The sequence below is a fragment of the Plectropomus leopardus genome, chromosome 16 (assembly GCF_008729295.1).
Source record: "Plectropomus leopardus isolate mb chromosome 16, YSFRI_Pleo_2.0, whole genome shotgun sequence".
Classification (NCBI taxonomy): domain Eukaryota; kingdom Metazoa; phylum Chordata; class Actinopteri; order Perciformes; family Serranidae; genus Plectropomus; species Plectropomus leopardus.
Window position 1 is genome coordinate 25,732,477 of NC_056478.1, and position 13,995 is coordinate 25,746,471.

A 13,995-nucleotide genomic window follows, 5' to 3' on the forward strand; every position below is an offset into this window, starting at 1 on the left:
CTAATTTCTTCCAAATTTTTGGGTCATTTCCTTTTTTGCTGCTTATTGCCCTCTCATGTCTTGGAGGTTTCAAAGGGTTAAAGTAGGTCTGTGTGGTTCATATGTCTGCACCATATCTCTCTTTATATGACCGCCAGATGGCACCAAAGTGGTACATTTTTAAATCATGCACATAGTGGCTTAAACTGCACTAATCAGTATTTTACTATCCACAGCAGATTGAATGATTATGTGTAATGTTAACAGAGGTGTTCTTATTACAAACTCTGTGGAGCCCTTTAGCCTTCTTTAGCTCCTAGTTTCTGTCATCTTCTGGTTCAGTCTCAGTGGAGAGACTCTCTACAAAGACTGGGAAAAAACAAGTCATCAGCTCCAAATACAGCATGTTTTTTAACATGTTGCATACCTGCCATACCTAAAGTGTGTGCAGTGTGTATTGACTCTGACCAGTAGCAGGGTGTGAGGGGGGATTAGTTGCTCTAAAATCTGATCCAGGATCAGGGTGTGTTAATGTCAGTCTGAAACCTCACTCGAGCTCATCCTCCCTCACTTCAAATGTCTGTGACATGTTCAGACCTGCAGCTCGACTCCCTGCATTTTTCTCCTTGAATGTGTCCAAGAACCTGGGTTCCCCCCTCAGGGTTTACTACCACAACCAAACACACTGCAGAACTACTCTTCTTAAAAAATGTTGACAAGCAAAGAGATTACAGCAACAGGTCATTTTACTTCATCTCCTTTGACACAAAATTAAAAAAATGTATAAAATTTTAGAAAAATGTATAAAATTTTAGAAAAACAGTAAATGACACTGAAATACCAACCAGAATTCTCTTAAAGGGACAGAACACCCCAAAATCAACCTAGATTTTTTTGGTGTGAACTGCTGAGTGTTGGAGATATCAGCTGTAGAGATGCCTGCCTTCTCTCATCAATACATTTGAAAAACTCAACAGAAATGTCTCTTTCCAGAAATCACAACCCAGTAACTCAAGATAACCCTGTGAGCAGTTTCATGTAGGAACTACTTTCTACCAAACTACACCTACCCACTGGATCACTGCACAAAAGTTAGCGTGCTTCAACTCATGGTTGAGATGTTCATGATTGCATGAGATGTAAACAACGATGGCGTTCTCCTCGGCTGAGCTGCTAGCTCAGTGGTGTTAAGTGAGTTATCAGTAGATGCGCTCCCTTCTGTGCAGTGATGCGGTTGGCAGGTGTAGTTTAGTAGAAGGAAAATAGTTCCTACATGAAACTGCTCACAAAAAGCTCAGTGCAGGGACATTTCTGTTGAGCTGTTCTAATGACTTTTTTGGCGCTTTCAGCACCACAAGCCAGCTAGTTCCTTTATATTGGAAAGAAGGCACTCATCTCCAACACTTGGCAAAAAAAAATGTGTTTTTGATTTTTCTGGTGAATTGTCCCCTTTAAATGCTTTCATTCTACAACACTTCCTAACTGTGCTTAAAAGAAAACAAAGAGCACGGGAATTCACTTTGATAAAGCGATCTTCTCCCTGTATTTATCCACGCTCTGTGGAGGAGGTAAAATGTTGATGTGATGCTGATATCAGCACAGACTGAAGTGTTTAGTAGATACTTCAGTCTTTCAGTCTTCACTGCTGGCTGCATTCCTCATCAAAGCTGTGGGCGTTTCTTTCCCACTAGTTCATCAGAGGTTGAGGGCAGCGGCTGCTCTGTGGACACTCCTCTGAGCACAACCTGCTGCCTTCAGGTTCCCTCAAAAATATACACACTGGGAAAGTTTGACTCCTCTGTGGTATCAGATGTTTTCAAAGCACAGAAGGAGGTTAAAACATATAATATCCCAACAGGAGGTAAATGAAGGTGTTAAAAAAATAAGTTAATGATGCACAGGATTGTAGGTATTCTAAAAATAAAACAGTAGTTTATATAGCCGCTGCATGTAGGGGGGAGGAGGAGGATGCCCTGAGGCTTCCCGGGGTTTGCACTGAACCCTGAATATTTACAATGTCTGGCTCCGTCCCTGACTGTTATGAATAAACAACAAACACTTTTCAAAAGATGAATCCATGTTTCTATACTCAAAAGCAAGCGTGCTGTTAGATCTCAGGAGCACCACTTTATGAGCAGCACTTGAAGGCAGCACAGCAAAGGAGAAGTACTTGCTCACTCAATCTGATGCGATCTGAGAGCCATGGAGGGCAGAGGAGGACTGTCGGATGAGGCTGTGTCTGCTGCCTGCAAAGAAGGAGATCCCATCACCAAGGTGAGTGTTTGTTTTTAATATTTACTTTAGTGGTAATGGATTTCATTCATTTTGTTTAACTGCACTGACAGAGGACACACAGTGTGGGATGAGACTGTAATGCAGTCGAACCTGTTGGCAGTCATTTATGTGAGCCGTAAGACCTGCAGATGCCTGTAGGCCACACTGACAGTTCACACACTTAAACATTTTGTACAGCAACGTCGTCTGAGCCGCAGGAACAACAAGATTTCAAGTGTTACGATAGATTCAGAGCAGGATTCAAACTCACATAAGAGTCACAGCTATAAAGCACATTTTTAAAGGTGCCACAGATTTTTCTTTTTAAAGGCCAGTTCATCTTAATGACATAAAACAGTTTGCCACTTTTGTTGTTATCCAGCCATGCACATAGTTTCAGCTTCATGTGCCAAGATTTTGAAAATATCTACCTCAGAGATTTCGGCTTCCACCCCTGTACAAAGATGTTGAAACTCACAATTTGTCTTTCCAGAAACACAGTGAGAGCTTAGCTTTTATTTTTAGTGTTTGTTTTTTCCTTTTTCTGAACACCACAAAGGAAATTCCAAACACCTCTATTGTATTAGTGCTGGAGGAATTTTCAGAGACATTTTCTTTTCTCTCCAGATATTTAAAGGTCCATTGTTGTAGGATTCAGTGGCATCTGGTGGTGAGGTTGCATATTGCAACCAACTGTGATAAAGCACATCCACATACTCATATCAGTGTAACAATATAAATTACTTTAATAATTACTTACAAAATGCTGGCTGAAAGGATTTGCAATCCAGTACCAAATGCTTACTGAGAAACAAAATATGTCACCACTCCTCAGAGTTTCTGAACATGATTGGATAGACTGCAGACTGTAATATAGAGATGGACAACATGACAGTTCCCCCAAAGTCAAGCTTTTCAGTTTCGATCGCCCCCTGGTGTCTGTCTGCAGTATAGGTCATAAAGCCGGCCCCTCCATGTTAGTGAATGGACACAGGCCAAACTAAAAACTCAAAGTACACGCCAAATACATTTTTCCCAAGGACGTTTTCTGTCACTGAAGGTAGTTCTCATCACAAGTGTTTATTTTTATGATATGTTCGGTTTTAAGTAGTTATTTAATTCAACGTCGTCACTGCACAGAATCGGGCTCTCAGTGACATCAACATTGCAAGATGGCAACACATCCTGAATATTTTAACCTCACTTAGGCTATAGTTAAGGGTGTGACGTCCATCTGTGTATGCAGTCTATGAGATAGACCTATAGCCAATCAGAGAAGGAAACGTGATGTAGCGCTAAGCAACAGACAAATGTAATCAGCCTTCAGCGTGCAGAGAGGAGCTGCCATTGTGCAGAATCAGTATGTCGGTGAACGAATGTCGCTGTTTTTGTTATCAAATTTTCAAAATTAGAACTTCAACAGAAAGTTCAACATCAGCTGCAGCCACCTTTGTTGAAAACGCCTCAATGACGCTTCTCTTCATAAAACAAGATTTATGCTCATCGTCAGCATTAGAAGCATAGGCCAAAAAAGACGGTATTTCGCATATAAAGCACAAATTGTAAGTAATCATCCAAAACGTGACCTTTTTTAGATAGACACTTGTGATTGTTCTGAACTAGACCAGGTCTGGTAGAAATCGGGGGGGCAGAAGCATCCAAAACAGAGCTTATAGGAGAGTGAACATAAGACTTCAAAACCTCCAAACGGGCCATATAGAAATGTTGACTGGTGCAGATTTAAAGATGTGTTGTGTTAATCGTTTTGATGACTTTGGTCTCTGCAGGACTACATGATGCAGCAGACGATGCTGAGGGTCAAAGATCCAGAAAAATCTCTGGACTTCTACACTCGGATCCTGGGCATGACGTGAGTCCTCAGTCTGATCCTGAACCTCTCTGAGCAGATCTCATTCCAACATCTCAAACTTCAACTTGTCTGTGGTTCTCACACCACTTAGGAAACTGTGTATCATCATCAGTCCAGATGTCTTTATTCTGCCCTATTTGGCCTTTAAACCAGTAACCACTGGGCTCCTCTGTGGTTTCCAGCTTGCTCCAGAAAATTGACTTCCCCTCGATGCGTTTCACCCTCTACTTCCTGGGTTACGAAGACAAGTCGGACATCCCGGCTGACATCAGAGAGAGGACGGCGTGGACCTTCTCTCGCCGAGCCACCATAGAGCTTACACAGTGCGTAAGATAATCCTCAAAGAAATGCTTTTCTTCGTTCGGTGCTGAAGAACTTCTTTTTCCCTGTTCATAATGAAATATTGTCTTGACCCGTCATATTCTGGAAAGACTGAAACCAGAAGAGCGGAGGCTGTAATAGCAGCACGTTATTGCACATGGCGTCACAAAAACACATTGAACTCTCACATGAAGGCCGCAGTTTTTGCACAATATCAATAAATTTGCATTTTATTTTTTCAATGTATCATGTAGTACATAAAATATCTGTATAAATATGTTAAAATGTGGGTCTTTAAAGTCGTTAAAATGTCGAAACTAGTCCGACCAACAGTCCAAAACCAGAGTATATCGAGTTTACTCTCACAGAGAAAATAAAACCAACATATATTTGTGTTGGAGATGCATTGATTTTTTATTATAAGCCACTAGCTTCTACCGTACCTTCTTACTATGCAGAAAAAAATAATCAGGAATCCACACACACATATATATAGATATAGTATAACTTTATTGCTGATGAATGTGTAATTATCTACTATCTATTATCTGTTTGTTAGTAACTGGGGTTCAGAGTCAGATGAAACTCTGTCATACCACAATGGGAACAACGAGCCGAGAGGATTTGGTGAGAACTTGAACTATATTCATTTCACTGGTAGTTTAAAAGTAATTTTTTTGTCAGACTTTAAAGTTTTACTGTTACTGTTTGCTTAATTAACTTGTTTCAGCTTTCTTAATGCTTCACAGATGAGCTAAAGTGAAACAGATGGCACCTACACAGTTTTCTTCTTCTTTGTGTGTGTGTGTGTGTGTGTGTGTGTGTGTGCGCGTGCATGTGTTTTGGGTGTAACCTGCTCTCTCGTTGCAGGTCATATTGGCGTTGCTGTTCCAGATGTTTATGCTGCCTGCAAAGTGTTTGAAGAGCAAGGAGTGAAGTTTGTCAAGAAACCAGAATCAGGTGAGTCAGAAATCAGGTCCATACTGAAACTCTTAAACTGAACAGACTCAGACTGAGGTAATACTATATGATTTGTTAGTGTCAACAAACCCTTTTAAAACAGTGCACAAATACATATGTAGTTTCATTTTGTTAAGTCTCAGTAATTTCCTAAAACAGGTGTCCACTCTAGTTTTTATCAAATAAACAGGAGGAAATAGTGCTTTTGATGGGGACTATTTTAAGCGGTGGATTAATCCACATTTGGTGCTATAGTGGGTTTTTGGGTGCAGCACAACGGATTGAGCCAAAATAACCTACAGTGCGTGTGTTAATGGCGATGAATGAACATGGTGTGTTTTTATATAATAAAAATAATATAATAGTTTGTGCACAATATTAATGTTTTCATGGTATTTGTGGACAATAAAGAAAATATACAGTATCGCCAACTCTGTTATTTATCTTCTAGTCAGTCTGGAAGATGAATTCAGACATTTTCAGGACTTGAAAATTATTTTAGTTTCAGAGCAACAATGTGGGATATTCTTCACACCGTGCAAAATGTTTTATTTTAGGGAGAGGGAGTTTTAGACAGATTGTCATTTCACACCTACTGATTTTATTGTGAAGAGATCCTTTATTTATGACGTAAAATAACCCAGATGACTCCGAGTGCTCAACAGTACGGTGGCCAAGAGAGGTCAGTGCAGCTCAACTTGAAAAATGTGCATCAAATCCATGTTTTTGAAAGGATTTAAAACCAATTTGCTCACATTTCAACGGTTAAAATGCTTGTGAAAGGGGTCTGACACAGCACAAGAAAACTGATGGCTATCCAGGTTTTAAAGGGTTAAGCTGCAGTGGATTTAGTTCTGTTGGCCATCTCCTGTGAGTTACAATCAACAGACACAAAATGCTGAAAACAGCCGGTAAATCAAGTCTATCACTGGAGGTTTGGGAATGATTTAGATGTTCAAATGCAAAGATCTCATTATAATTAAAACAAATGTCTCAACCACATGTTGTTAAAGGTTTTCACTAGGAAGTGACACTCACATTCAACTGGATGTCAGCAGTTTGGGGAGGCTGCTTGCTTGTCTGAATCATCATGTAGGGATGTAAGATTTGTCCAAACAGCTTCATTGTGGGAACTCGCATCCCAAAAAAATGGTCCTCCTACAGTAAACATTTTACATTTTAGGGTTGAAGTTGGTTTTAGGTTTTGTGTCTTCAGGGAATGAATCAAAGTCAGTGCAGCTTCCCCTGAGAGACAAAAGTGTGTGTGTGTGTGTGTGTGGTGTGTGTGTGTGTGTATGTGTACATGCACCATTATATTAACTACCACAATTTTCCCCCTTCACAGGTAAAATGAAGGATCTCGCCTTCATTCAGGATCCTGACGGCTACTGGATTGAGATTTTAAGTCCTAACAACATGGTCTCATTAATGGCACCTTAAAGCAGAGACACACGGGGGGGAATAACCAGGGCATTATGGTTTGAGATCACTGCTGAGACAAAACAGGACTTTTATTTTCTACACAACAAACCTTTGGTTTTTACATAAACTCCATTCTTTGCAAGTGGCAACCTCCACGTTGATAAATGAAGCTAATGTGAATAGGGCTACAACTAAAGATTATTTTTAAACCAATTAATCGGTCAATTATTTTTTGATTAATCAATGAATTGGATTTATTTTAAAAATGAAATAGAAATAACAATAAAATAAGCATTTTTTTTCCCCATCATCAAAAACAGATTATCATTGACAACAGTGCAAAAAAGTGCATAAACAGGAGGCTATATGAACATCCCTGAGCTGTCAAAATGTATTAAATAATAAATAACTACAAAATCAAATATAAAACAATTCAAAAACTAAATGTTGACAGCTTTTGCAACATACCATCATGTTTCCTTACTTTGAGGTGACAAAAAAACGACGTATGTTCAGTTTGACTTCAGCCTCGGTGAACTGCAGCGTGTTTCAGGCTTGTGTTCTTCACACGTGCAGCGTTGTTGTTACGTCGCTGCTGCATCACGACCCGCAGATATTAGCTCTGTATTTCCACATTTAAAAGCCCAAATTCTGCTCGTTTATGAAGTTTAAGTTTATGCAAGTTCCCGCATAGCCGACAACACGGTCCTGTAAATGTTTCAAAATAAAATGCCTTGTATCAGCAGCTGATAGGATTCTGTCCACAGAGACGCTGTCAGAGGGCTTTTGTTTTGAAAGGGAAGTAGGGAAGTTGGAGTAAAACAGACATCTTTGTATTTCATCATCTCTGTGACAGAAAGAGACTTTTAAACGGTGAGTAATAATAGTACAACAAATCACAAATTTTATTTGTTGCCAACACATTTAATAATCAATTTTATTGATTCGTTGTTGCAGCCCTTAATGTAAAGCAGCTAAAAACTGCTGTCCCTCTAATGGCCACTTGAGGCTGGCTCCCAAATTGAGTAAATCCCCATAATCCCCCATATTAAAATATCCAACTTTACAGCAGAAATAAACTTGTTTACTACCTGATTTGGGCCTCTAGACCTAATTTCAGGCTCATGACAACTGCACAAGAGGTGAATTTATATATAACTCACCTGTTTACATTTTATCAAGGCTTAAAGTTATGCATATGCTTACAGTTCAGTCTGAAGAAGTGCTGTTAGCTCAAAACGTCACTTGTGAGTAGCTCAGTAAAAGCTGCATGGGGAGCTAAAATGTGGGCGTGTGGGTCCAGCACCTTTCTCAACGTTTCATGGATGTGTGCATTTTCTACCCTTTTTTCCACGATCTTTATACAGTCTCTAGTTAGATTTTGCAATCCATAAATAAATTTAAAAAACTGAAATCTAAATGTGCTCTCTGTTTCTTCGAATCTATTGACAGTTTGCTGCAGAGTTGAGGTGGTGCACACAGCACACTAGAAATAAGAAAAGCAACAAATTAAAAAGGTCAACTGGTCACTATGTGAAATCAGCTGGTAGTAAAAAAGTTTTTTAAAAAAAACCCTCAGAGGTTAACTAGTTGATTTGTTCTAATGGAATAGACCTTTTTCACAGCAGACATTTTTACTTGTCATAGTAGGAAAAGCACAGGTGAAAGTGAGGACATTAACAATGGTTCAGTTCCATTAAGTGTGTCAGTATGCTGGTCCAGTGAGTCTGCATGCCCAACACTAGGACCTCCTTAAAATGGTATGCTGCTGTCATTAATGTTATTAAATACACATGTCAAAATGTCTGCTGTGGATTATTCTCCACTGTGATCCTGACTGACTTTCTCATTGTTCTTTCTGATTTAACACGCAACTGATAAACACCAACAAACACTGACATTTTCCCTGCTGTGCTTTCCCATAGACTCACCACCTCCCTCTGTTACACACAAACGCACACACACATACACACACAGGCAAATTAAAAATGCACATATACAAAGGCAGAAAAATGTGACGCCTCACAGTCAGCCTGTCACTCAAAACAACCACGCTCTTAGTTATGCTTTACTTTAAACACTGTTGAAATTACCAAGTTCATGTTTGTGTTATTTCTTTCTTATTCTTCTTTTTTTTTTTTTTTTTTTGAAGCGTGTGGAGTTATTGGAACTTGCCAGTAACTCATCCTCTTGCACAGTACATTTGAAACAACCCACTTTTACAGTAATGGATCTTTATCACAGCAGACTTTTGACTTGCCATAATAGCAAAGGCACAGGTGTTATTAGTAACATAAACATTTGCTCTGTTGTAATTTAAGTGTCTCAGACTAAGCCGTGACAGTGTGACAGTGGGCTAATATGCACACAAACTGAATTGGAATCCAGCCGTCATTAATTGTATTATTTACAACTGTGCTTTCCCTATAGTGATATGCTGATTTGATCTTTTTTTAAAAAAAAAAAAAATGGCACCAGAGATTATATCTAGGCTCATTTTTCATTCCCAAGAATGTAGTGTAATTTTTAGGTGCCACTGTGACAAAATAAGTTATTTTTGTAAACACGGCAGTCAAGGCAATGTAGCCAATATTAAGATACATGTATGGAGAAGTGTGGCTCAGAGGTGGAGAAGTGAAGTGCTGTAATAACATTTGTCCTGCGGGGGGCAGCAGTGCGCCGTATTTCCACTCAGTCGGAAACCGGATGTTCGTCACCAACTGGCGACTGCTGCCATTTTGACGGGAAGAGTGTGGAGTTGCGTTTGTTGTTCAGCGGTCTAATTTACTCATAAAAATAATTTCGCCATGGCTATGCAAGCAGCGAAACGCGCTAATGTAAGTATGAGCGAGTTTGCTGGTATACCGTGAGAGAAGTATAACGTTAACTAATGATATTATCTTGGCTAGGCTAGAAGCTAGCGTCAGCCAGCGTTAGCATACAGTTAGCATGCTAACGACTTGGAAACAACCATATAAACTATGTTAAAACGCGTCGCATTCTTGCTTTTTACACATTTAATTTGGTAGTGTTATTTATTTGGGATGGTCTTACGTCTAAAATTTTGTTTTGGAAACGTGGCTACATGTAACGTACAGTGTCAAATTTTAACGCTAGTGGCTGTGCTAACGTTAGCAAAGTGTTGTTATTGGTGCCTCGACACAATACTCTTTTAACACAAAGCTCTTTTATGTAATCTAGAGACGAGTGATGGCATCTGGGAAAATAAAAATAGGAATAATTGATTCAATATGGACAAAAATATAAATAAGTTAATGATCATTGCACATAGAAACGAGGCAAACAAACGTCAGCTATTGAAGAGTTACGTCTTTATCGCAGTGCCACAAAAAATAATAGTGTTTCCAGCAGATTAAGAAACACTGACAGTTAATGAAAGTATGTATGCTACACAACTTGTTTTTAGATGGATTTGGCATCACAACACTCGTAACGTTTTGTCAGTCGTTAAGTGTTTACATTGCACCTATATGGTCTCTGCTCTTATTTTCTTAAAAAACATGATTAACTCATCTGTTTTTCTCGCTTTGTTGCAGATACGATTGCCTCCTGAGGTGAACCGGATCCTGTACGTCAGGAATCTTCCTTACAAGATCACAGCTGAAGAAATGTATGATATCTTTGGGAAATATGGACCAATACGTCAAATCAGAACGTAAGTGTTTACACACTGCATAGATCTGCAGGGTTTACAGAGACCAGGTGGGTCAAAAGAAATAACAGGAATTACGTTTGATCATTTTAATTGTAGATGCCAAGATGCTGAATTAGATTTAGGACAACATACTGTTTGTTATTACATCATATTATAGGTGTTATATATTAGAGCAACACTAGAATGTGATTTGTCATTGATATCTTGATGAAACTACATATCATTTTAGCTTTTGTCTTTTCCTGATCTTAAAAGCTGTATTTAAGTATAGTGATATAATTATCTGAACTTAACAGACTGTTCTAGCTGTTCTCTTATTTGCCTTTAGTGACTTAGTCATTTCATCCACGTTACTGTTGTTTATTTATCAGAAATATCTTTCTGTTAATATTCTGTAAAAGCATCAGTCGTTAACCCTATAATATTGTAGCAATATCGATAAATATGGTTACAAATTTAATGGTATTCGTCTCTATATCGCACAGCCCTAAGTGACCCACACAAACCCCTCATCAATTTATAAAGCCTGTTCAGGGCTATCCTAAAGCTTAAATTGATGCAAAACTTCTTGAATTTCTTCGCCATCCTTTTCTGAAGGTGCATGTTATCAGATCTTTTCTAACGCTGGTGAGTGGGGTTGGTTAATGGGAATTAATCTCTTAAAAAAGGCAGGTAGATGATGAAATCTTTATTGTGAAGCCAAGAGAACATCACCTGAAACAGGATGGCTTGAATATTTAGACTTCACAGATTTGTAGACCAGCAAGAAAGAAATATCAATATTACCCAAATAAATATTTACAATTATATTATATGTAAAATAGATTCTTATCTGCTTTTAAAAAAAGTTTTTCTCAGTTACAAGTACACTGTATTTTCCCCTAAACACCTGTAGGACTCTGCATATATTGGTCTTGTAGTCACTTCCTGTGTTTTATTCTTTCTTAGGGGTAACACACCTGAAACAAGAGGAACAGCTTACGTGGTTTATGAAGACATCTTTGACGCCAAAAACGCCTGTGATCATCTGTCAGGCTTTAACGTCTGCAACCGTTACCTGGTGGTCCTCTACTACAACGCAAACAGAGTACGTATGATTACAGTGTCTGCAGGCATCAAAGGGTCACAGGGCAGTTGTGGGGTATGCTTCTGTAAAGGTTTTACAAAAATACAGTCCTGGAATTGAAAAAAAATCTTTTCAATATTTTAATATAAACATGTCTTTATGTAATTATTCCAAATTTAATTCTGTGATCAACTCTCTTGGCAGGCTTTCCAGAAGATGGACACAAAGAAAAAAGAGGAACAGCTGAAGCTCCTAAAAGAGAAATACGGCATCAACACAGACCCTCCGAAGTAGCACTCTGCAAAACCCCGTTGACCTCCACGGCTTTCACCCCCACTGTTCAAAGTCGTTATTTTTCTATTTGTACATACTTCACATGCTCTGTGGTGTATGCTGGTTATAATTTTCCGGAAGAGTTCTTGAAAATATTCTTTTTTTTAACGATTTTGTTGAAATGAAAAGTGTGATTTTTTTCTGTTTTGTTTCATTAATTCTTTTTTTTCTCACAAAAATTCACTCATCTGTTTGATCTTTAGGACTTTGGTTGGTGTTCATGTCAAAAATGAAAAGCAGCACAGACTCTTGAACATAAAAAATAGTTTTACCTGGATTTAGATATTGACTGGTCATAGCATTCACCCTTGGCAACACGGAAATCTTTTTTTTCAGCCTTTTGTTCCTATTTTCATTCTTTTCTACAATCTTTTAATTTAAAGCTAATCATTGTCATACAGTATGTGATATGGAATTGAGTTGATCAGTACAGACTATGTAAAGTATATGGTTTCTGTAAAATAAATGTTTTCTAAAAGCTCCTGTCTCCTCCTCTTCACATAGTGTAGATGTGACGTAGTGATGCTGTCCTCTGTGTGAACCCGTTCAGATCAATAGACTGTATACATTTTCCATATTTGCACAGGGGTTAGTTAGGGAAGTGCCGATTTTCAGCGTGCCTCAAGCTCCAAACAGCTTGTGATGATGCGATCCCAGGGGTTTTAGTTTGGAGTTCACTGTTTGTGTGTGAGGACACGAGCATTTGATTGAACCCGCAGTGATATTGTGCTCAACAGTCGTGGGTAAAACACTGCAGGCTTTCTCCTTCATTTTCACCAAGAAGTTTTTCTGTAAAGTCTTACAGTGTTTCCGCTTGTTAGTGTAACTGCCAATCATCAAATAATGTTTCCATTTAAAAATGACCAGAAAACCCCAGTTTATTCATGTCTACCTTATTTTAAAATGAACAGTGTTTTAACAGGGACATCTAGTGGTTGTACAGAAAATATATCTAATTTTTAAGAAGTGCATCAGTAAAACCTTACTAGTGCTGGGTTAACCCTTTGACACCTGGAGTGACATCACTTTTCCTGTGATACCTTTAAAACCTGAGCAAATTGGTGTGATTTCTTTCAAAAACATGAGAAAAAAAGACAATGAGCAACTTGATAATAAATGTTTCACAGTAGATTTAGCAATATCTATTTATTTATTTTTTTAAGCTAGGGAAAAGAAAAATCTAGGGAGAAACCATATAAGCATAATTCCATGTTTAAAATTTTGTTACAAAGTTCCCTTTTTTTCAACTTTTTTCCCATTTATTTATTTTTAACTTGTTTTTAGGTGATTTTCTTGTACTGTTAATTTGTTTCTTTCTAATTTAAAGGTGATGTCTTCTTTCGCTGCTCATTGCCTTCTGCCCAAGTTTTTGTAAGAAATCAAGCCAATTCGCTCAGGTTTATGCCCTGGTCGTGCCCTTGTTACTTTCCACCAATCAGGGATTATTTTTAAAGAATTTTTTAGAATCCCAATTTCAGCCATTAAGTTTGTTATAGTATGCCAACACGTTAAACCTACAATCAAGGTTATAAATGCAACACAGGGGGGACTTTAACAGCTGGCAGGGAAGTGGAGTGGAGTCGTGCATTTATGTTTAGGAGGAAAATAAAATCTTAAATATACATTATAAAAATGTTACAGAAGTAAATTATTTGTCACAATAGCCAGTGGGCTGCCAGATACAATACAAGAAACACCTCCTGCGAACCTGAGTCAGTTTTAATTTATTAACATTATATGTTTCCATACTGGATATACAAAAAACTTGTTACCAAGTGAGGAAAGTGAGATGGAAAGTCAAAGCTAAAAGTAATAGACTGAATTAAAAAATAAATAAATTGTTGAAAATAGATAGCTGAAAATAATGCAGAATAACAACATGACAAAATAAACCAAAACAGTTAAGGGAATATTTCTTCTCCAAAGTGACCATTTGTATATCAGGTACCCACCCAGTGTTGCACTGAATTCATTAATTTAAAAAAACTCAAAAGCGGTTTCAAGAAAACAATTAGAGAAAAGAGCAAAAGGAGAGTGTTGCAAAACTGCCTAAATAGGCTTTTATTTTTTATTTTATTTTTTCTAAACAGTTGC

The 13,995-nt window shown here is 38.1% G+C and overlaps 2 protein-coding genes across 2 annotated transcripts; both read left to right on the plus strand.

Moving 5' to 3' along the window:
- Positions 1-2,178: 2,178 nt before the first annotated feature.
- Positions 2,179-7,079, plus strand: LOC121955737 (lactoylglutathione lyase-like). Its single transcript, XM_042503806.1, has 6 exons — positions 2,179-2,253; positions 4,041-4,123; positions 4,306-4,446; positions 5,004-5,071; positions 5,315-5,404; positions 6,750-7,079. The coding sequence occupies exons 1-6, from the start codon at positions 2,182-2,184 to the stop codon at positions 6,842-6,844; spliced, it is 549 nt and encodes a 182-aa protein (XP_042359740.1). The 5' UTR covers positions 2,179-2,181; the 3' UTR covers positions 6,845-7,079.
- A 2,471-nt stretch (positions 7,080-9,550) lies between these two features.
- Positions 9,551-12,379, plus strand: sf3b6 (splicing factor 3b, subunit 6). Its single transcript, XM_042503606.1, has 4 exons — positions 9,551-9,663; positions 10,384-10,502; positions 11,451-11,589; positions 11,773-12,379. Exons 1-4 carry the CDS (start codon positions 9,634-9,636, stop codon positions 11,860-11,862), a joined length of 378 nt encoding a protein of 125 aa, XP_042359540.1. The 5' UTR covers positions 9,551-9,633; the 3' UTR covers positions 11,863-12,379.
- Positions 12,380-13,995: the final 1,616 nt, after the last annotated feature.